This window comes from Mesoplodon bidens (assembly GCF_964165515.1).
Source record: "Mesoplodon bidens genome assembly, chromosome: 4".
NCBI classification, from domain to species: domain Eukaryota; kingdom Metazoa; phylum Chordata; class Mammalia; order Artiodactyla; family Ziphiidae; genus Mesoplodon; species Mesoplodon bidens.
Window position 1 is genome coordinate 52,597,960 of NC_138160.1, and position 25,083 is coordinate 52,623,042.

General features: G+C 41.1%; 1 protein-coding gene and 1 pseudogene across 3 annotated transcripts in view; both read left to right on the forward strand.

The window, feature by feature from the left end:
* Positions 1–19,334, forward strand: part of RGS7BP (regulator of G protein signaling 7 binding protein) — a gene marked incomplete at both ends in the record, with an annotated part of 117,416 nt that extends 98,082 nt beyond the window's left edge. The window contains 2 exons of one of the 2 annotated variants that reach the window (XM_081233935.1): positions 286–356; positions 19,243–19,334. In XM_081233935.1, coding sequence (XP_081090061.1) covers positions 286–356; positions 19,243–19,334 — 163 coding nt within the window. Of the gene's footprint in view, positions 1–285; positions 361–19,242 lie in introns of those variants that run through there. The other variant, XM_081233936.1, reaches the window with a different exon arrangement.
* On the forward strand, positions 8,148–10,566 carry LOC308615629 (protein enabled homolog; annotated as a pseudogene). The gene is made up of 2 exons: positions 8,148–8,249; positions 8,817–10,566. The product of its transcript is annotated as a protein enabled homolog (transcript).
* Positions 19,335–25,083: the final 5,749 nt, after the last annotated feature.

Genomic DNA, 25,083 nt, shown 5'->3' on the forward strand with positions numbered 1-25,083 from the left:
TCTGATCTCAGCCAGGTCCAACTGAAGGCAGATATGAGGGCTCCTATAGCAGAATGCCCTGTGGAAACGTTTGTCAGAGTAGTTCTTATTCCTTCCAGAGCCAACCCAACTCAGATTTTCTTTTTTCTTATAAAAGCAAAATAAATGCAATATTTGCCTACTGGAAGCTCGAGCTGGTACAATTAGGCACAGACTTTGTCCTTCAGTTGTCACACAGAACAGACGGTTTGAGATTACATTTCAAAAATTTACAGCTGATATTTTTTCTTTTTATCAATTTTACAGAGACATGCGAGAAATGAAAAACCTTTTAAGCAAACTCAGGGAAACTATGCCTTTACCATTGAAAAATCAAGGTGAGTCTTGTCATTTCTCTTTGAGGCAGAGGTTTTTTTTAACATGATAACCTTGGGTCTTGTTTCTTCAGAAATTAAAGCAGGTTGTTTTCTTTTTAAACAAGCAATAGAAGGCATTGAGCCTACAGCTGTCTTTCCTCGAGAAGACAAGAGAATGAGAATAGTTTATCAGGTGAATGCAGTTTTGCTCTGAGGGGGAGCTGAGAAACACTCTGATAACACAACAGACACCTCCTCCACTGGCCCTATCAGTCAAGAGCATTTATTCATTGTATACGTTGTGAAAAGCACTACACCATGTGTGGCAAACACAAAAGGACTGAAGATTTGGCCCTTGTCTTTAAGAAGTTTATAGCCAAATGGAAGAGACTTAAGAACACTTCCAAAGGAAGATCCCTGCCATCTACGTGTTGTGTTGTTATCTAAACAAAGTAATAGTAATACTTAACATATACTGCTACTGTGATTTTGCATCCAATTCCAATGTATGGGGTTTTTTCCAAACCACCAAGCAATTATCGGACACCAGCTGGGTGTCCTGCAGTTCAACTGAATTCTGACACTAACTGGGGACAGCGTCGGATTCCATGAGTTAAGGGTTCAGTAGTCCTAAAAGACTGACCGCCCTCACCCCCAACTTTAGACACCAATCCCAAGTCCAGGTTGTCACCTGAGCTTCTGACATCCAGGTATAGATCGAGGGTCCAATGAACTCCTTCTTAGGTTCAGTTAGTTCACTAGAGCAGCTCACAGGAACTCAGAGAAACATTTTACTTACCAGATCACCGGCTTATTATTACAGGATACAACTCAGGAACAGCCAGAGAGAAGAGATGCATAGGGCAAGGTATGGGGAAAGGGCACAGAAATTCCATGCCCTCTCCAGGAGCACCACTCTCCCCAGTCTCAGAAGCTCTCCAAACCCTGTCCTTTTGAGTTTTTATAGTGACTTCTTACATCGGCATGACTGATTAAATCACTGGCCATTGGCAACTGATTCAACCTCCAGCCCCTCTCCCCTCCCTGGAAGTCAGGGGGTGGGATTGAAATTGCTAACCCTCCAATCGCGTAGTTGGTTCTCCTAGCAACCAGCCCCCATCCTCAGGTGTTTTCCAAAAGTCACATCATTAACATAACAAAAGACATCTTTGTTGCTCTCTAAGGAGGTTCCCAGAGTTTTGGTAGCTCTGTGCCAAGAATGAGGTCAGAGACCAAATATATACAAATTACACTATCACAGCCACTATCCTAAATACCTTAGATGTATTAACTACATTAACTTATTTAATTCTAATAACAGCTTTGAGGGAAATGCTATTCATGTTTCCCAATTTACAGGAAACTGAGGCACAGAGAGGTTAACTAACTTGGCCAAGGTCACACAGACTGTAAGTAGAAAGGCTGGGATGTGATCCCAGGTAGCCTGTCTCCGGAACTATCCTATGGGAGTATACACCAGAAAAGAAAGCAGAAACACAGAAAGGGAAAGGGGATATTCACTAGAATGTAAGTTCTGTGAGGGAAGGGCCTCTGTATGCGTTTAACTGTTTTATCTTCAGTACCTAGAGAAATGCTCGGAACATAGTAGAGTAACACCCAGCATAAACATTAAATTTTTGTTCAACGTGCACCCAACTTTGCAGCCCCAGAGTCTGAAGATATGTACAAAGGACTAATAATAATCACTTTCACTAAGCACATATGGCCAGAGCAGCCTTAAGGGAAGCATCAGCTTCAGAGTGTGGTCCATAGAGGGTGGAGAAAGGGTTTTTAGAAGTAAGAAAGATACACCTCGTTTCCACCGAGCAAAGCCCAGGTGGGAGGGAGGGCAGGGTGCTGCTTGCCTCTGGGTGAGGAGAGAGAAGATTTGGCAGCAGAGCGGGAGCTACTCTTGGCTCAAGGAGCAGCGTGGCAGAAGGTGGAGAGGTGGAGGCGAGAACACCAGACAGTGTAGCGTGACCTGAGCTGCAAGGGACGGAGGCAGGTAACAGAAAATAAGGTGGGCGATTGACATATATACAGTAATAGGTATAAAGTGGATAACTAGTAAGAACCTGCTGTATAAAAGAAATAAAATTCAATTAAAAATAAAATTAAATTTAATAATAAGAAAAGTAAAAAAAAAAAAGAAAAGAAAAGAAGAGACCGGCAATGTGGTGCATCAGGTAAATGCAAGCACCCCCGAAGGGCCTGCTGACCGAGGTTTCCTGGCTTGAGCCGTGGGTACAGTGTTTGGGAGGCCTTGTAGAGTTTTAAGAAAATAGCGTTTTACTACAGAGTGTTGTAGTGATGAGAGCCCTCTGGACACAGCCTGCAAGTTTGCTGCTAGAAATAAGCATGGTTAAGGCTAGGTTAAAGCAAGGCTAAGGGTTCCGATGCTTGCTCTGCCAATTTCCTGGAACAAGTAGTTTAACTTCTGGAAATGTACATTTCCTTATCCCTGAAAAAGAAATTAGACCACCTACTTCAGAGGGTTGTTGTAAGGATTAAATGATTAAACGCATGTCAATGCCCACTACCAACCTTACAGAGAGCAAGTGCTCAACAGATGCATTATTATTATTATTGTTGTTATTATTGATATTTACCAGCTGGCCCACCAACCTAGTTCAGGAAAACTTCAAATCATCATCAAATTGAACAATACCTGCTACACTTCACTCTGAAGCAGACTGTGTGTAGCATCCATGAAAGGTTGATCCTGAGCCAGCTCTCCAGAATATTGATCCCTGAGACTTTGGATTTGTGGTTCATGTTTGAAGCTATCCTCACCTTCTTATTATGTAGGGCAAGTCCCCCCGACCAACAGGACGTGGTTGTTCTTTTACTTCACATCCAGTTGCTTAGGAGGATGACAACCCAGGGCCCCCCAGGCTGAGTTTCATGGATGCCATAGCTTATATTTTAAATTAAATATCTGAAACATTCCCTCTATATTTAGTGAAAGTTCATCCAACAGTTTTTGAATCAGGCATTATTGGAAAAATAGAAATTTTATTTTCTTTACTTAGGACATTTTTATAATCATAAAAAGTATAATAGAAATACTGGGACTTCCCTGGCAGTCCTGTGGTTAAGACTCTGCGCTTCCACTGCAGGGGGTATGGGTTCGATCCCTGGTCAGGGATCTAAGATCCCACATGTCCAGTGGTGTGGCCAGAAAAATCCAAAATTATAGTAGAAATATTTTTATAACTTTGTATTACTTTTATAAACGGAAAAAATAATTAGAATTTTAAATACATTTTAAAAATATAATAATAGTAATGAATGATTGATACTATGAGTAAAAACACAAGTGAAAAGGGAAAAGTCGAAACAAGTGATGCCTAGGACTTGAATCCTAAATCCATTTGGGCCATGAAAAGGAAAAAGCTAAGAGATAGAAGGACTTCTTCAGGAGGGAGTAATGCTGTATGATTTTTAAATAATTTTTAAAATTCAGGTGAAGTCTTGTGGGAAATTAAGGTTTCTTCATTTGGGGGAGAAATGGGAACCCTTAGGATGTGAAGATACATCTCTGTTCTGGGCATGTTTAGTGGGTACTCACAGCATGACGTCACTGGGAGCGGAGCGGTGGGGAAGGGGAATGCGAGTCTCCACGGGGATGTCTGAGAAGGCCTGAAGGAAGGAGAGCAGGTCTGTTGGAGTCACCATGGGAACATTTTTTAGCAGATGCATGCGGCACTATTTTAATAAGCAGATCAGCCATATCCCTCTGTCTGCGTATACCAAGATAGAGCATAGGGGTTGCCCCATGACCTTCCTGGAATTCTTTTCAGGCGATTGATCTATTACACAGGTCTAATCTATGCAGAAAATGGTGTGGGGTGAAATGTGGGAAAATGTGTTCCAGTTTTTTTCTGTAGCACCTTATTGTCAAAATATAATTCTAACTGGATGAAAAGCATTATAGAGAGCCATCTGTTTTCCTTCTGGCTGTTTCTTTCCTTTCTCTTTTCATTCCATTTACACGTGAGTTTGAAGCAGAGAGAAAAAGGGAAAAGATACTGCTCCTGGTCCCCCTTTTTCCTACTCAAACCCTGATCATGTGGAAATCCTGCCAGGCACGTATGGGGTGCGGGTGGGGAACCCACCCTGGAAATGCTCTGAATCCCTTGTTCTCCAGACTCCATCCTGTCCCTCAACTCAGAAACTCTTCCATGTTGATTTTAGCATTTCAAGATTGAATCCTATCTTCCCGCCTTCCCACCACAATCAAAACTTGACTCAACAACAATATGCTTTAAATTGATTTCAGTGACAAATAAAGGGAGGTGGCCAAGATCAGGAATTGTAATGGTTAGTGATTATGCCTTTATTTGAGACGGGACCTTTGCTTCCGTGCTTCCAGTTTAAGGCTGGAAACAGAGGTGCACAGAAGAAAACTCCCTTGCTCGGCTGCAGCTCCCAGCAGCCTCCCGGCAACGTTCAGGTCTCCTGGCTCTCAGCCCTCTGTCCTTTCCTCTGCTTCAACACCTCTCCTGTCCTACATTCCAGGTCACTGGCAGTGCTGTAGGGAGCTTCATTAATTATAAGAGTCTTGCTGTGTCAAATGGATTACAAATGGAACCACCTGTGTAGAGCCCACAAAGTTACTGACAAAGGCTAAAAGGAGATGGGAAAGTGAAGGACAAGCATCTTCTAAATGCAGGCTGTAATCAAACAAAACACTGCAGAAATAATTTAAGCCTGAAAGACAGTTTCACTTTTTCCAAAATTCTGACTTCATGAATGCTGTGTGGTGTGTCCATACATTTACTCTTGCCTAGACTTCGATTGGTGGTACCATGCATTAGAGTCTGTCTGAAGTGGATCAGTCAGGAATTGAAGCTGTTCTAAAATGGGCCCCCTCCTGCAGACAGTCCTACTCCAGACTAAACTGGGCCTAGGAACAGTTCCCCCATTCTCTACACCCCTGATCCACTCCAGTCTGGAGGTGCATAACTAGAACCAACATAGCCATGGCAGGCAGAAGAGTTCTCTGGCATCTGGCTGAAGAACACGGAGCAGTTATGCCACCTGCTAGCCTGAAGATGACTTTTTAGGTCCTTCCCCAGCACCTCGTATAAAGACTTTCTGTGCCTCAAGTTGGTGCCTGAATGTCACTCTGGTCAGTTTTTTGTTTTGTTTTTCAATTAATTTATTTATTTTTGGCTCCGTTGCGTCTTTGTTGTTGCACGTGGGCTTTCTCCAGTTGTGGCGAGCAGGGGCTACTCTTCATTGCAGTGCGTGGGCTTCTCATTGTGGTGGCTTCTCTTGTTGCGGAGCATGGGCTCTAGGCTCACGGGCTTCAGTAGTTGCAGCATGCAGGCTCAGTAGTTGTGGCTCATGGGCTCTAGAGCACAGGCTCAGTAGTTGTGGTGCACAGGCTTAGTTGCTCTGCGGCATGTGGGATCTTCCCAGACCAGGGTTTGAACCCATGTCCCCTGCATTGGCAGGAAGATTCTTAACCACTGTGCCACCAGGGAATTCCACTCTAGGCAGTTTTACTGGTTACCCCAGATCCTTTGCAATCTCTAAAACATTTTGCCCAGGATTCAGCGTGACATATGCTATCCCTCACCCTCTCCTCCAATCTAATCCACTCATCACTGATCACACATCAGTTTCTAAATACATTACTTTAATTATGTTGAGCCACTACTCACAAATTTTATGTGTCTACACATTGTTCATTGAAGGAAAAACAGACTTCTCACCTCATCATTCCTTGTCCCCACCATCATCCAACATGTGATAGTCACAATATGCCAGATTCTGTGTCAGGTGCTGGGGATGACTCCCCCTAGAGGCTTTCTGTCTCAACAGGACAGAATGGGATGAGAATCACCTGGGAAGCTTTTTCAAATGACATAAGCCTCCCCTTGCAGAGAGTGTGATGGAGACTTCAGGCTATGACATGTGAACTCTGGAAACAACTAACACACACACACACAGATACACACACACAGATACACACAGATACACACACACACAGAGATACACACACACACACACATACTATTGGAAAGACAAAAAAATAGCACTTAAAACACAACTATTAGTTAGATACAGGTTGCTATAAGGGCATATTAATAGTTAGAAACAGGTTGCTACAAGGGCATATTGGATTCTCACCTAGTCAGATTTTAGTTGTAAATGGGGAAGGAGAAGACAGGCGTAATTGAGAATTGCTTTTTGGAAAGTATCTGAGCTGAGATTTTTTAGGATAAATTGAAATTAGTTAAAGAAAAAGATGGAAAGAAGACAGTCTAGGCAGAAGATTCTAAATGTGTGAAGGTGTCTGAGGAGATGAGAGAGCAGGGCATTTTGATGAACTATAAGCACTTCATTATTTGGGAAAATGGTTAGAAAAGAGGCTTAAGGGCTTCCCTGGTGGCACAGTGGTTAAGAATCTGCCTGCCAATGCAAGGGACACGGTTTTGAGTCCTGGTCCGGGAAGATCCCACATGCCGTGGAGCAACTAAGCTCATGAGCCACAATTACTAAGCCTGTGCTCTAAAACCCCCAAGCCACAACTACTGAGCCTGTGTGCCACAACTACTGAAGTCCACACACCTATAACCCGTGCTCCGCAACAAGAGAAGCCACTGCAGTGAGAAGCCCACGCACTGCAACAAAGAGTAGCCCCCACTCACCGCAACTAGAGAAAGCCCACGCACAGCAATGAAGACCCAACGCAGCCAAAATAAAATAAATAAATTTTCAAAAAGAAAAGAGGCTTAAGAGAGAGACTAGAGGGAGTCTTTCAAGATGGTGGAGTGGAAGGACCTTGAGCTTACCTCCTCTCATGAACACACCAAAATCACAACTAACATCTGAACAACCATCGATAGACTGGAACCTACAGAAGAAGATCTTCTACATCTAAAGGCATAAAGAAGAAAGCACAACGAGAGGGTAGGAGGGGTGCACTTGAAATATAACCAAATCCTTAACCTCCTCTCCCCCCACCCCATCTTGGGTGACCTTGCAGAGGCTCTCCCACAGGAGTGAGAGTTCTGAGGCCCACATCAGGCTTCCCAGCCCAGGGGTCTGGCATTGGGAAGAGGTGCCCCCCAGAGCATTTGGATTTGAAGGCCAGCAGGGCTTATTTGCTGGAGCTCCACAGGATTGGGGGAAACAGAGACTTAACTCTTAAAGGGATTGCACAAAATCTCACATGCACCGAGACCAAGGGCAAAAGCAGTAACCTCAGAGGAACCTGGGCCAGATCTACCTGCTGGTCTTGGAGGGTCTCCTGGGGAGGCAGGGGGGGTTGGCTGTGGCTCATGCTGGGGCCATAAAAGCTGGTGGGAGATATATTGGGGATTATTCATCTGCATGAACTCTCCTTGAGGCAGACATCTTGCTTGGGTCTTTAGCACCAAGACCCGGCCCCACCCAACAGCCTGTAGCCTTCAGTGCCAGAGGCCTTAGGCCAAACAACTAATGGGTGGGAATACAGCCCCACAGCCCCACGCATTAGCAGTCAGGTTGCCTAAAGACTTCTTGATCACACAGCCTGCCCACCAGAGGGCCAGGACCCAGCTCCACCCACCAGTGGGCAGGCATCAGCCCTTCCTGCCAGGAAGCCTACACAAGCTTCTAGACCAGCCTCACCCACCAGGGAGCAGAAATCAGAAGGAAGAAAACTACAATCCAGTAGACTGTAGTCTGCAAACACAGGCCAGACACTACCCTGGGACTGCTGGCCCCTGGCCCTTGGGTGAGTGTACTGCTAGGACCCACAGGACATCTCCTACAGAAGGCTACTTCTCCAAAGTTGAGAAATGTAATTAACCCAAAATGAGGTGGCAGAGGAATGTATTTCAGATGAAGGAACAAGATAAAACTCCAGAAGAACTAAGTAATGTGGAGATAAGCAATCTACCCGAGAAAGAGTTCAGGGTAACGATTGTAAAGGTGATTCAAGAACTCAGGAGAAAAATGGATAAGATAAAAGTATTTTTTAACAAAGAGTTAGAAAATATAAAGAACAACCAAACAGAGTTGAACAATACAATAATTGAAGTGAAAAACACACTGGAAGAAATCAGTGAGCTGGAAGACAGAGTAGGGGAAATCACTACTGTGGAGCAGAAAAAAGAAAAAAGAATGAAAAGAAATGAGGACAGTGTGAGAGACCTCTGGAGCAACATTAAGCGCACTAACATTCGCATTATAGAGGTCCCAGAAGGAGAAGAGAGAGAGAAAGGGCCTGAGAGCATATTTGAAGAGATAATAGCTGGAAACTTCCTTAACCTGGGAAAGGAAACAATCATCCAAGTCCAGGAAGCATGGAGAGTTCCATACAGGATAAACCCACAGAGGAATATACCATGACACATTGTAATCACAATGACAAAAATTTAAGGTAAAGAGAAAATATTAAAAGCAGCAAGAGAAAAGCAACAAATAACATACAAGGGAACTCCCATAAGGTTATCAGCTGATTTTTCATCAGAAATTCTACAGACCAGAAGGGAGTGGCAGGATACATTTAAAATAATAAGTGAACAGAGTATCTGTCAGGCAAGAGCTGCTGTGATGGTTTATGATGATGCCAATAAAAAGTGGGTGCCAGCTGGTGGTTCAACCAGGTTCATCAGAGTTCACATATATCATACAGGCAACAACACATTCAGAGTGGTGGGCAGGAAGATTCAGGACCAGCAGGTAGTGATATATTGTGCCATTCCTAAAGGGTTGAAGTACAATCAAGGTACACAGACCTTCCACCAATGGTGGGATGCTAGACAGGTGTATGGTCTCAACTTTGGCAGCAAAGAAGATGCCAATGTCTTTGCAAGTGCCATGATGCATGCCTTAGAAGTGCTGAATTCACAGAAAACAAGGCCAACACTGCCTAGACAAAATTCACAACTACCTGCTGAAGTTCAGAATGGCCCATCACAAGAAGAAATGGAAATTCAAAGAAGACAACTACAAGAACAGCAATGACAAAAGGCGCTGGAGCGGGAAAGGCTGGAGAGAGAAAGAATGCAAAGGAAGAGATTGGAGAGGGAGAGGTTAGAAGGGGAAAGGCTTGAGAGACTGGACTGGGAAAGGCCAGAGAGAGAGCGGCAAGAGCAGCTAGAAAGGGAGCAGCTGGCATGCGAGCGAGAGGGAAGAATGGCAAATGCCTCTGCCCCTGCCTCTGTGGAGACGACTCCTCTGATTCTGAGCCAGGCTCGCAGGCAGCCTCTCAGCCGCGGAATCTCCAGCCCAACAGGGCATTGTCTTGGGGCCACCTGCACCTCCACCCCCTGCTCCACTCCCACCAGGACCCACCAGGTCCTGCCCAGGCATCAGCCGCGCTCCCTCCTCCCTCAGGGCCCCCTCCACCCCCTCCACTTCCGTCCTCAGGGCGCCCCCTCCGCCTCCTCCACCACCTTTTCCTAATCACGTACCCCTCCTCCCCCCCGCCACCTCCTGCTGCTCCCCTCCCTGCATCTGGATTTTTTTCGGGATCCACGTCCGAAGACAATCGCCCTTTAACTGGACTTGCAGCTGCGGTTGCTGGAGCAAAACTTAGGAAAGTGTCACGGATGGAAGATGCCTCTTTCCCAAGCAGAGGGAATACCATTGGTGTGAATTCGGCCTCCTCTAAAACAGATATGGGTCGTGGAAATGGATCCCTTCCGTTAGCGGGTAGTGGTTTAATGGAAGAAATGAGTGCCCTGCTGGCCAGGAGGAGAAGAATTGCTGAAAAGGGATCAACAATAGAAACAGAACAAAAAGAGGACAAACATGAAGATTCAGAGCCTGTACCTTCTAAGGCCTCTTCAACAAGTACACCTGAACCGACAAGAAAACCTTGGGAAAGAACAAATACAATGAATGGCAGCAAGTCACCTGTTATTTCCAGATGGGATTCTCCAAGGAAAAATCAGATTGTTTTTGACAACAGGTCCTACGATTCATTACACAGACCAAAATCTGCGCCCTCGTCACAGCCCAGTGCCAACGGAGTCCAGGTGGAGGGACTGGACTATGACAGGCTGAAGCAGGACATTTTAGATGAAATGAGAAAAGAATTAACTAAGCTAAAAGAAGAGCTCATTGATGCAATCAGACAGGAACTGAGCAAGTCAAATAGTGCATAGAGAATCAAACTAAGGAGAGATAGGACTTTAATCTGGAGAAAGGAAAAAAAAATACCTACAAAGAACAACTGTGGTAACAACAACAAAACCCTTACATTTTGTGAGCTGTAAGAAGAAAATGGAGACACAGGAGGGAAAAACCAACATACTTTGAAAGACTTCAGACATTACTACCCTGGTGATAAGCTCTTTCCCTCCCAGTTTGCTGCTTTTTTCTGACCTTTACAACAGGATGGAAGAGAGTCGTATAGGAGTTCCTGTATCAGTTATACAGAAAATACTGAATCCATCAGGCAAGGTCACCGTGCATTGAAATATTTTCTTGTCAAGAGAAAATCGCACATTTTCTACAATCCATTGCTAAAATAAAGAGGAGAAAGGCTTGAGAAGTTTTCTTCAGAGAATGGTGATGAGGAATTTAGCAAGTTCTGCTATTGTATTGTAAATGTTTCTCTCAGGTTTGTCTTCCTATCATATTTGATATTCCATGAATAATTGAGTTCAGCCCTATGTAGGTTAAGATCATAAAATGTGGAACAAATGGAAAGGTATGTGCTTTCAAAGGGTGATATTTATAAGAAAGTGTCCTAAAAATGATTTGTTCAGAGTGAGGAATTTTAGAATGATAGGAAGTCTCTCGAGTTTAGCCTTCATGCAATTTTGTAGATTCAAACATAAAATTTGTCCATAATTTAAAGATTTAGATGCCTTCCTACATTGTTACAGTGCTTTACCAAATCTGTGACTCCTACATAACACAAACCAGTGGTCAAATGTAAAACAATATATTGTAGATTCACTGTAGGTTTTCAACCTTTTTTAGATTTATGCATGTGGACATATTTATAATGTAATTATAAATTATAAAATTTAAAAACCACCAGCACATTAGCTTTTTAAAATTGCAGACAGTAATGCATGTCAAACTAATATGTAGTGGCCTTTTCAAGGCCTAGTCCCAGGGAAAACATTTTGTAGAATATAGGGAGGTGGAAGGAAGAAAAGGAATAATTTTTTATTCAAAGTTAATTTCTGCACTGTCTTCGTTCTCAGTTATCTGCATGAATAATAATGAGGAATATTTTGTGACTTTAATTGGTAAGTATGTTAACAGCATCAAGTACTTAATCTTTTACATCATGTCTTCAGCTATTTGTATTTTAACTAGAGTAAGTTCAATGGTCTGAAACATGATTCTGAGCTTCACATGAATTACATCTTACTGTGGAACTCAAAAGTTCCATCCCTGAATCTGGCAGTTCTTATTACCTTGGCACCCTGCAGTTATACAGGTGTTCAGGTACACGTTCCTGACTACAAAGCTGCTTTTGAATCTTATGTTGAAATACTAGAAAAGTAACAATGATGGCAGCAATTAAGGTCACAGAAATCATTAGATAAAGGGAAAACAGTGAGGGGGGTCCTGCATAATTTTCTTTTAATAAATAAAGTGAGATTTAGGTGGTGGGAAGAAGGAACTAGATACTCTACTTACCACTGTGTGTGTGCATGCATGCGTGCATGTTTGTGTGGGCACTCACGTGTGTGTATGTTATCCACTCCCTTTTCTTTGAAACTTCTAAGATTAAAATAGGGAGGAAATCCTGTATGTTGCAATGATAGAATTCTTTGAAATTTTAGGGAATCAAAATTCTCCAGGCTCTCCATCTTGATTTATGCTTGAGTTGTTATGTGCCATATTTGCTTTGAAACTTTTGATTATCAGTAGTTTTACTAAAATTTTGAAGAAATAATCCACTTTCATCTGCTATCTAGATTTCTTAATCTAAGTTCTTAAAGACAGAACTTTGTTGATAGCATAGTTTTCTAAGTGCTGCAAGTTTGCAGCCATTACCACTTCAAAGAGGTTTGAATGAGGGAATTTTTATCCCTTGTTAAAATAGTTCTATTTCTGTAGAAACTTCATTTTTAGATCTGTGATGGATGAGCTATCATAATTCAAGTATACAGTTCTTTTTTTCTATCAACTATTCATTGTCATCCAATAGTGAAGACATTAAAGATGCAGCAAGCTTATGAAGTACTACTTTCTAAAAGAAATAGGTGGGATTTTCATCTTTATTATTGTACTTTTGGTTATGCAAACACTTTGATGATACAAATGTTTATGTCCCCCATAAATCTGCTCAGAAATCACTTTTGATTTTGTTGATTAAGTTAAACAGTCTATAGTAGGATAGAGTACTGGGTACAAGTGGTCCAAAGTAAGATAAAAGACTACAGTAAAAATGCTACATCTTTAAAAAGAAACTGGTTTATGCACTAAATGTTTTGTGCCTTGGTCTAATATTAACATGATGTCTGTGTAAAATGACAAAAAGAACTAGTGTTGAATCATGTTTTATTTCCTGTCATTCTGCATTATCCCAGATTGCTAAATGTGTTCTTTCCAAGAAGTTTAATTGAATTACTGTATACATTTACTGTCCTATGTGACAGTTTTGTCATTGTTAGAGATTTCAGTAATTAAAATGGGAAACAGAAGCTTAGGTTATTTTCCTTATCAAAACTATGTTCCTTGGAGGCACAATATTATGATGGTTTTCATGCTCTTGTACATTGGATGTCTTAAGCTGAGTGCAGTTTAGGGGATCCTTTCTAATTACAGGAAGGTACTTCTTCCCTTCAATACTGTGATCTGACCTGTGGCAAATCTGTACTATACACGATGTAAATGGCTAACAAGTCAATTGCAAACCAACTGAATGTACAAATCTTAGTGCTGGTGCTGAAATCTCTTCAGAATAGTCATCATGATCTCAAAGTTTGTTTCAAAATTTTGCAAGCATCAAGTGTCAATCAAAACTGAAGATGAAACACTAATGAATGTTGAATTCTCATGCTTTAGGTGTACTTCCTTATTAGAGTTTTTGGTTCTCTGCTATTTTTACCATACTGTTCATTTAAATTTCCTACATGCTAACTTCATTTGTTCGATTGAAATAAAATTGCAGTATATATTTTAAAAAAAGAGAGAGAGAGAGAGACTAGAGAGGTTGGGGGAGGCCCCTCTAATTCATGTTAAGATGTTTAGACTTTATCCTGAGGTCACTGGAGGGATTCAGTTAGTAGGCAAGTACAATAAGACAGGTGAGAAATGCTTACAATCTGACCTAAAGACCAGGGCTTGGAGAAGAGGATATGACCAACTGGCTGATGTACATAAGGCCAAGGCAGAATCGAGGATGAAACCTGGGTTCAGACTTGGAAAGCAGAGTGAATGATGGTGTCAATCACTAAATTAGAACAGAGCGGTACCAGTAGAGGTAGAGGACAGGACAGTTGAAGTTCTGGATGTGGGGGGACTCCAAGAGCGATGCTCAGTGGTTGTGATGGATGTACATGTCTTATGCTGAGGTGAGACATGCGAGCTAGAAGGACAGGAAATACAGATGTAAACGTCAGCAGTGTAGCGGTAATCAAAGCCCTAAAAATGGTTGAGACCACCCCTGGAGAGTACATAGAGAAGAGCCCTGAAATACCAAAATGTAAGGTTTGAGGGGAAAGAAGAGCAGTTTGCAAAAAAAACTGAGAAGAAACTCAACATAGTATAATAAGAAAGCTGCAAGGAAGGAATGGCTAATAGTGTGGGGCAGTTCAGCTAGATAAGAACCAAAAGTGTCCATAGGATTTAGCAACAAGGGAGTCACTGGTGAGGTTGGCCAAAGTAGCTTACTTGGAATTGGGGGCCTGGAAGCCTAATTAAGGAGGGTTGAGGAGTAAGCGGGAGCTGAAGACCTGGGCAGCAAGGGTAAATTTATTAAGTCTTTCGTAAAGAGTTGCTCATAGAATGGTGGCTAAACAGGGTTGGAAGCAGACAATGTACCAAGGGCTATAGCAATTGTACGGAAGCATGAAGGAAGGTAGAAGCATGGAGCAGTCAGAAAAGACTTTTCTGGGGCTTCCCTGGTGGCAGAGTCGTTGAGAGTCCGCCTGCCGATGCAGGGGACAGGGGTTCGTGCCCCGGTCCGGGAAGATCCCACATGCAGCGGAGCGGCTGGGCCCGTGAGCCATGGCCACTAAGCCTGCGCCTCTGGAGCCTGTGCTCCACAATGGGAGAGGCCACAGCAGTGAGAGGCCCACGCACAGCAAAAAAAAAAAAAAAAAAAAAAAGAAAGAAAAGACTTTTCTGAAAAAGGAGATGGTGTGTGTAAAGTCAAGGAGGCAAGGGAAGGAATGGCCTTATTTAGGGAATTCTAAGTAGTTCTGTTTTAGACCATTCCCTCCTTCATATGCCTTTCATTCCAGCCAGACTGGACAATTTACTTGGACCCAAATTCAGGCTGCCTTTGACCTCGCTGTCTTTGACCTACCCTGACCTCCTCCTTTGACACTGTTTTCTCCATCCCAAATGCCTGCCCCCCTACTTCACCAAATGTCCAAGTTCTCCCCATACCTTGTAGCCCAGCATGAACACCAAGGCCCCAGGAATTTTCCACAAATGTCTTCTTTACAGATGGGAGTAATTTCCCGCTCTGGGAATTCTCAAAGCATTGTATTTGTATCTCTGTAATGGCATTTCTAATGAAGCCTCCTAGTTACTCAGACAAAGATCCCTGAGGCCAAGGTTCACCTTTCTTTTAGGACCCATCTGGTATTACCCCCAGCACCCGACATAGAGCCCTACACTTCGTAGAGCTTTGATTAATTCAGTGGTTCTCAAAGTGTGGTCTCAGGACCAGCCATATCAGCAGATCCAGGAACTTGTAAGAAATGCAGATTGCCTGGCCCACCCCAGACCTACTGATTCAGAAACTCTGGAGGTAGGGCCAGCAATCTGTGCTTTAATAAGCCCTCAGATGAAGCTGATGCAGCTTATGTTTGGGAACCCTGGGATTAGCTGAAGTTCTCCTTTTTTAACAGATTAGAAATGTGCAACTGCAGTTCCTTTATATGCACTTCTCTTGACTTAGAGAACATAGCTTTAAACTCAAACACTCAGTTTATTATTTGAAAACTTCTCAGTTTCATGTCCTGTTTCTTAACATATCATTTATATAAAACTCTTTTATTGGCAAAAGAAACTTGAGCAATAGAGAAATGGTATTACTGTACCTTGGGAGACTCCAGCATCCCTGGCTTTAGTAGGGATTAAACATTAAACATCCAGGAATTAAACATTAAATGACTGGGGTTTGAATTTACTGATGACCGAATACCCTACTCTCCTCTTCTTACACTTTCTGCTATCCTTTCCTGCCTCCTCTTCCCTTTCTCACTTTTTATTTTCACATTTAAAACTCTCCTAAGTTACAGTTCTCTGAGGGTATGCACTTTGGAGCAAAGATACCATAAAAGTCTCAAACATTTTCAATAAAAATCAAAGATTTCCCAGCAAGTTCAGATGGATTAGCGCAGAAAGTTTACAATGAGTGGGGAAACATCCCATTTTGCTCACATTCTGTTGACAGCCCCTCTCTTCAGAGACAGGATTTCAGTATGTGGGAAGACATCTTTCCTTGGCTTTGACTTGACTTCAAACCATTCCAGGCAGACTTACTGCTCAGTGAATTTCAGCATTTGCTGCAGGTGTCAGCTTCCTAGAGTGTAGAAAGCTGCTCTGAATTTCTGCCAAGAATTTTTGAGCTTTTGTGTCACCTCAGCCCCAGGTGATGATCAGACAAGCTCCAGGCTAGGCAAAGGTGTCACAAATGCTCAACTAAGATGCCCCAAATCAGCAGTCGTCCTTAGTAGGCAGTCTGTCCTTTGCTTAACATCTGAGCACTTTCTCATCAATCCTAACACTTCCTATTCACTTATGAATGCTATATACATATGTGTGTGTGCATGTGTGTATATAGCACTCACAAGTGAATGTTTTACATATATATATATATATATATATGAAAAGAAGGCTGAATGAGGAGAACTTCAATAGCACAAAGGTTTTTTGATTCACTGTAATGAATGCACAGATACAAGGGTCAGTCTTGATACAAATCTCATAATACCTGTGCGCTTTTAATACCTAAAAAAGAGAGAATGAGAGCAAATATACCACCACAGCACACACATGCACACTTTCTTTGTAAATACAACATACCAACGTATGTAGACATTTCCTCATGTAGTGGGAATGATACACATCAGAATTGCATTTTATTGTGTAATATATAAATACCAGTGAGGTCACTCCCAAATCTCTTAAATGACTGAAGAAAGGCAAGCATATAGGGAATTCAGGAAATAAATGGGAATTCAGGAAATAGATCTCCAAGTCTCATAGAAGTAGAAATAAGGTTTTTCTTTCCTATTAGTATCTTCATAGTTTTGGTAGTTCTGTTCCAAGGAAGCATTAACTTCCAGTTGAACTTGAGTTTTGGGAAGTGTAGTCAGTATTCAAAGAAATACCAAAAAATAAAATTATTTACCCTTCAGGGTCTGCTGTATCTTGGCCATATCCAATTAGGTTAAGTTCACTGATCATTTGGTGGTTAAAGAAGTAAGAGTCCTAAAAATGATGAGAGAGTATGGTTATCGTTTCTATCTGCTCCAAATATATTATGATTCATCTCAGAGATTCTTCTGAGAAATCAGGCTTATATATAGGATTTGACATTGCTTTCAGCATCTTAACTATTTGGGGCAAGTTTAACTGTAAAAGAGAGATGTCCTATTTTTTTGCCTCAAAATGTTGACATCCAGATTATAGTGAATTATTTCTCACTATGAAAAAGACAGAATCCTGTTTTTCTCCACATTAGCAGAGTGTGAGTATTAAGAGAGGATTTTAATCTGGGGAGCCTGGGGGAGGAGGCTGTGTTTGATTAATCTGATGTGCCCAGCTGAGGCACCTGTTTTCTTCTCTGGCTCTGACTTGCTACTCTAGTTTCATCTACGTGTGTAACATAGTGCAGCATTCCAAGGAACACCGTCAACTCGGTGGGTGATGCTAATTTACGAATAAATATGACACATGGGAGCCTTGGGGGCTGGGGAGGGGAAGCCAGGGCACTTGGATGACAATTTATGTAAGAGGACCTGAAAGCCAGGACTCATTTGTTCCTGATAGTTTCCTGAGCGTCTAGGCTCTCAGTAATCAAGAAAAACAACCCTCATCTACAAGCCAATTTTATTGAAGTGGGGCACAATTCTTCACTATATCAATCACTTCATCTAACTCCTGATTCTGGGCTCTTTTTCAAGGTCCTGCATCTTCAACGTTAGGATGGGTAAAGGAGGGAACATTTTAGCTCTGCTCTGGGAGGGCAGTGCAACTAGTCCCCGCAAAGCTTAGGTATATAAGAGTTGCCAGCCAACCAGCCATTTTGTAGCCCCTAGTTCCATTCTGACCATATCTTAGCGCTGCCCAAGCTAGCAATTTCCAGATTATTTCCCTGTGGTCCTTCTCCAGCCTCTGCAACCCACATTGGCCAGTTCCACTCCAACAGGCTGTTTCTACCCACGCTCTCTGTTGAACTGCACTATTTCCCAAAAACCCAGCTCATGAAACTGTATTTGGTTTACTGGTTTATCTCTTTCTCTACTTGTCATCATATTAAAATTTTCAAACCACAGCTTGTGAATTCAACAGCTGCCAATCTTCTCTGAATGCCCTTGTGTGCAGGTATCTATAGAAAGTGCTAGGGAGGGCTTCCCTGGTCGCGCAGTGGTTGAAAGTCCGCCTGCCGATGCAGGGGACATGGGTTCGTGCCCCGATCCGGGAAGATCCCACATGCCGCGGAACGGCTAGGCCCGTGAGCCATGGCCGCTGGGCCTGCGCGTCCGGAGCCTGTGGTCCGCAACGGGAGAGTCCACAACAGTGAGAGGCCCGCGTACTGCAAAAAAAAAAAAGAAAAACAAAGAAAATAAAAGAAAGTACTAGGGAAACACTCAACAAGAAATAGTTGAAGCTTCTTCCCGAGGCATAAAGTAGGTGAATGGAGGTAAGAGAAGGTCCTATGTAAAGGAAAATAGTTAATAATAGCTATATTTACTGAGCGTTTCCTCCATGCTAGGCACCAATGTCCCCACCAAAGCTAAATGTTTTTTTGTTTGGTTTGTTTTGTTTTGCGGTACGCGGGCCTCTCACTGTTGTGGACTCTCCCGTTGCGGAGCACAGGCTCCGGACGCGCAGGCTCAGCGGCCATGGCTCACGGGCCCAGCCGCTCCGCGGCATGTGGGATCTTCCCGGACCAGGGCACGAACCCGTGTCCCCTGCATCGGTCAGGCTGACTCTCAACCACTGCGCCACCAGGGAAGCCCAAAGCTAAATGTTTTTAATAGGTTATTTCATTTAATTCTCACCTAGGGTAAGTATTACTGAGCCTTATTTTACATATGGGGAAAATGAAGCCTAACGAACTTAAGTGACACTTTCAAAGTCACAGGACTAGTAAGTGGTAAAGTATAAGAAAGAAGCCAGCTTTACTCCAAAGCATGGGCGTTTTCTAAGAAGTATACATCTCCCAAGTGAAAAACTGCCTCTAAGCAGTTTAGATTTAACTCTAAGCGGTGGTTCTCAACTGTGGGCTCTTTGCTTCACCCTCACCACCACCCCAGGGACATTTGGCCATATCTGGGGACATTTTCGGTTGTCACAACTGGCAGGGGAGTGCTACTGGCATCTAGTGAGTAGAGGCCAGGGATGCTGCTAAACATCCTACAATGCTCAGGATAGCCCCCAACAATAAAGAATGATCTGGTCCAGAATGTCAATGGTGCCGAGGCTGAGAAAGTTGCATTCGAAGGATGGTGGATTTTTAAGGCCAATTCTTAAAAAACAAGTTGTTTTGTCTGTACTTCACTCATATGTACATTCTATCCCATCACAGATGACAGCAGCCTTCTAAATCTGACTCCCTACCCCCTGGTTAGAAGACGGAAGAGAAGGTTCTTTGGGCTGTGCTGTCTTGTCTCAAGCTAGGTGATCCCTCCTGGAAACCACCACTAGGAAGACCTGAAAATATCACTGAACCCGAGGACCTCCAGACAGCTGAACCACAGTTATTGGTTTTTGACTATGTTTTCTATGCTTCTTTATTACTTTTATCCACCTCCCACTGCCCTTTGAAATGATTTTACATTTGAAAGCAGCTTCTGTCAAGAAAAAAAAAAGACAGATTCGAAAAGCAGGCTGTTTTTAAAAGGATTTTTAAAGCTAACATTGTGCATGTCTGCTCCAAACCACACCATGACAGATGCAAGAATTATGATTTTTAAATTATTTAAAGGTTTTTTTAAGTATTACAAGAGAAAAATTATTTCATGTATAATAGTATATCTATAGCTCTTGCTGATCTCATGTTAACAAATGATCACATATAAGAGTCTTTAAACATAGAAATCTATTTAAAACTGCAAAACTGTTCAAAATCCAACCAATATTAGGACTAATATTATAATCAAACATACACCACCTCAACCTATTGCTTTCTCTGCACTCATTTACGTTTAGTCTTCCATTCTGTCAGAATCTAAGAGCTTCAACGTAAAAATATCTTAATTTATAATGCAACAAGAACCATATATGAAAAGTATTTAAATTTTGTAAATACACAATAATCCTAATAACTTCATACAATGCATATGGGCAACTAATTTCCTTTCAATCCAATGGTGTCTTTTTCAGCTTCTTGGAGAATGAAGTAATCCAGTTAGGAAATGGTGTAGTAACATATACAATTACCCTCAAATGTAAAATTGAGTATTATCATATTTTGTTCTAATTGAAATCTGAAGCATGATGTCTGCACATCAGCATAGTGTTAAATCTTATAGGGCATGCTGGAATTAGCTCAGATCATAAAAATACTTAACATTTTACATTGTTAATAAAATCTTTTTAGTTAAGCTAAGTTTGTCTCATGTTAGATGACTATGCAGATAGGACTTTTCCAACGTGTACTTGGTGTCTTGTCTTATGCTTAGAATCTTAAAAGCAGGACACGTTAAGCAATACTCTATTTTAGAAAGGAGGAAGCCACACGCTTTGTTTTTCTGCTCACAGCTCTGCTGTGCTCTTCCTCCTCTAAACTCGTAACATGATACAGATTTTGCTATATTTTCCCTTGTTCTTTCTTTGGCCCATTTCCCAGACAGAATTTCCCATGGGTTGAAAGATCAAGCCTTTGGACTTCTTTTCTTGTTTTCCATAGTCTGAAATTCCTAAAGTCAGACAAGAGGCACCAGAGTCCAGCACAATAAAAGGATGAGCTATACATGGTTTATCCAAGATGCAACTTTAATCCCAACCCTATAATTTCTCAGTATTTATGTGCACAGGCATTTATAAGTCCACCAGTATTTTGACCTGAAAAGTAAATATACTCAAGCTTTTAGCTTTAGTGAAGAGCAAGAGAGGTACAGACAAACTACTGGAATAATTATCGTATTAGGTTGAATTATATAAAATTGCTGATATTTGACTGTTTTTGACCTAAAAAATGGCAGCTTCATATAGTTCAACCTAATATCTGATGTTGTGGAAATTATCCTTGAGCTTGTCTTCTAGTTTTTTTGATTGAAAGTGAAAGGATTAAAGAGTTGGAAGAGATCTCAAAAGGCGATGCATACCTCTATTTAGATCACACCAGCTGGGTTTTGGCCTTATTCTTGGAGTCCAGAGATGTACTCCAGCGAGTTGGCAATTGATGCATGGCTATAGGTATGACTAGCTTCATAGCAAGACGTACCCTTGAAAGTTATACGAGAAAAATCACAATTTTCTAAATCAAATACTTGTAATACACTGTGGGAATATTCTATTTAAAAACTCCTAGGGTGACTGCTCCTTTGCAAAGCAGGTAACCACTCCCAAATTTACCTGGTCCTCAAACCCTGATTTTCATAAATCAGGTTTGATTCAAGTTTAATAACCTTTCCTGAATGCAGTTCATTTTTATCCCCTGAAGTTTAATTCCCTTCAGGTCCATTGTTTTAGAAATTATGAAGGAGCCCAATCTGGCATGCTCTCAGCTCCCATCTCTGCCCTCTCCCACCTTCCACTATACCGAACCCTTAGCTTCAATCTAGTTCCTACTAAAAAAAATACATGCAGAGTTATTAACAGATAAGCCCAGCCTTGGTGTTCAGCACCTTCTTCTAAATGCCAGACCTAAATCACTTCTGCTTGGTTAATTTGTGCTCACTCTTGCCTTAGCCTCAGTGTGAAAGTAACACCTTCCGTGCAATTGTCCTCTGTACAACTGAAGACTGTTAATAAATTCAGGTCTCACCTCCATGTCTGGGGAGGGCTATAGTAGCTATTCATGGAGATGGGGATTTGTCTAATTCCCTAGCTAGGCTTTCCATATCTAAGGTAAATAAATTCAGCCACCTTATCTTTTCTTCATAGTGCCTGTTTCCCGGCCTTGGATCAATTTTGTAGCTCCCGTGGACACACTCCAAGATTTATAGATCTTCTTTCACTATAGCAGGTCCTAAAATTAAATTTAGCGCTCTAAGTCCCAATAACCTACCCTGGCTCCGAGCTGCAATGGGTAATTCACCATCTCCCATTAGGTATGCCAATGCATCTTGTTAGGAGCTGACCCTACTCCCCTGTCACCTACCAAAGGACTTTCTCAGGTGTAGTTCCATGAGATAACTGTCTCAGCTTCCTGCTGGTAATTTTCTTTCAGATTAGCAATAACACTGAGCTGATCTCTAGGGATAAAGAGAGCCCACTGAACTCATTTTGTTGCATGTATGCATATTCTTGAAACAAAAAAGAATGTCAAGTTTTTTCTGGCACACAATCACCCATTTTACCACCATATTTTTCATATCCTGTGTTGATCTTTTTTTTTTTTTCAAATTACAGAGACAATACATGTTCTTTGTGGAAAATCTGAAAAATACCACTAAGTATAAAGAAAATAAAAATCACCTGAATCCCACCACAATCACATTGTTTAAAAACCACTTTTCCAGGCTTTAAATCAGTCATTGGCTGGGCCCAAAGGCACTTTTGGATAAGGTATATGAAGAAATGCCCACAGGCCAAGGTGCCGCTTTAAAAAAATCCGTCCACTAATGTTTTGCACACGTCTAGGAACAGATTCAGCGCACACTTCTGATTGTGCCATTGTTCAGGGTACAAAGATGACTTTAAAAGTAGCACAGCCCTGATGCCTCCTCTAATGAAAGCTCTTGGGGGAATTCTAAAATCCTGCCAGATCATTTTGTTCCTCGGTGCTCCTGCAAGTTTGGATACTTACTGTTTGGCAGTACTGCCATCTACTGGAAGCTAAAATTATACAGAGCATAAAAACATCTAACTGATTTCAGACAGCCAACAAATGGGCCAGATTAACAATGATCCCATGTGGAATTTCAGACTCTGGAAGTCTCAAAATCGAAAGAATTAAAGATATCCGTCCATAACAACTTCCCACCTACCCACACACATACCTGAGCAATGTCTACCATTTCTTTGTGTTCTAGAACATCACCAAATGCAAAATGCTCAACTTTCAGGTTACTATAGAAAGGATGAAAAACGGTCCAGGATAAACCACTAATGTTAATATAAAGTCCAGAAATAAACCCAATAACATAGAAGAATTGAGAACTTTAAAAAGATGACATTTCAAATCTGTGAGAAAATGTTGGATTATTAAGTTATATTGGAATAAATGGTTAGCCATCTGTTGAGGGATATATTAGATCTATGCCTCATAACTGTCATCAAAATAAATTCTAAGTGAAGTACTTAAATTAAATATTAAAGCACATAAATAAACCAGCAGTGTTGATGAATATATATGTAATTTTAGTGTGTGTGGGGGAAAAAGCCTTTCTAAGCATGATAGCAAAAGAAGAAACCCCAAAGGAAAAGATGGGTGGATTTGACCAATTAAAAATGTAAAACTCCTATAGAGTAAAACAAACAAACAAACAAACAAACCAGATTCAGAGAAAGCCGAATTTTAAATATATGCAACAAAGAGTACAGATGTCTAATAATATATATCAAGAGCTTAAATTCCACTACCTTTGGGAAGTTTCCATGATCTACAGCTCGTTCCCCAGCCAAGTGTTCCCATTTTATTCTTTCCTCTTCCTTATTACACTTTTTTCATTATCGCTTGTTGAATTGTCTATCTCCACTAAACTGGAAGTTCCAGAAGGCAGCAACCAGGTCTATTTTGCTTATTCTTATATCCTCAGCACAAAGCTAAACACGAAAGCAAATACTGAAAACATATTTATGAAATGAGTGGTTAATGAATGCATGAATAAATAACATTTTATGACTCAAAAACAATCAAACTTTCCAGTAGAAAATTGAGCCAAGCACACAAACTGGTGATGTACCATAAATTAGAATAATGCACTAATAATATGAAAATATTTGAACATACTAGTAATCAAAAATGCAAATTATTATGATATACTCTTTTCCATGTATCAGAAAGGCAAGAGTATAAAGAATGAATGTTTCCAGGGACAGCAAGGAAGCCTGGAAGTGAACATCCTCTTACAGAGCCAACAAGTATGTAAATTGATTCCACTTTCTGGAAAATAATTTGGCAATATAGTTTTCACCTCTACCAAGTAATTCCACTGTAGGGAAATTCTCCTTAAAAAGATCAGAAAAAAATGAGCTAAGATATATTCATTCATTATTCAAAAAAAATATGCAAGAAAGAATGCTTATTTGGAAGAATGAGGAAAAAATGTAAATAAGCCCACAGTATATGGTTTGTTAAATATGGTATATCCTTTCAGTGGTGTGCACCAATTAAGAATAAGCAACATATGTATATTTATTGAAATGAACTATATTGATAAATGAAAAAAGCTACAGAAGAATATCTACAGTATCATCCCATATTTAAAATATACATATATGTGTGTGCATTAAAGAGTCTGAAAAGATATTTGCTAAAATGTTAACAGCATTTATCTCTGGGAGGTGAGATTTGGAGCAATTATATATATATATTTTTAGCATATCTGTAATTTCTGGTTTTTCCACAATGAGCATGTAGTACCTGTATAATTTTTTTCAGGGAATAAATAACAATGTTCACAATATATATTAAATGAAAAACATGTTATAAAACAGTATGTATAGTATGACACAATATTTGTAAAAAAGAAAAATATATATAAATATATCTATGTATGTATATATATGCATAAGAAAGCTAGAAGGACATACACTAAAATGTTAATAGTAGTTATTTATGGGTAGTGGGATTATGGGTGATTATTTTTTCTTTTTGCTTCTCTGTGTTTTCTAATTTTTCTACAATGAATATGTATTACTTGTGTAATAAAAACTAATAATAAAAGTTTAAAAAAAATGAAAAAGTGAAAGAGACATTGTGATTCACCATTTGCCCAGATCCTACCCACCTCCTCACCCCACCCCCTTGACATATTTGTTGCCATCAAAATGACGGCAGTGGAGATATGGAGAGGAAACACCAGGGCACCGTAACTTTTGAAGAGGGAAGATGCAAAACAGACAGACAAAGGTGGGGCTGGGGAGAGGAAAGAGAGAAGAAGAAAGGAAGGAAAGAAGGGAGGGAAAGAGGGAGGGAAGAAAGAATTAAGTGAAAGTGAAGTCAGTGGAGGAAGGATTAAAACAGGCTTTGGAAGTTTTCACTAACAATAGCAATATGTCTCTAAATTGCACTCAGTTTTCCTGATAGTTACGACAT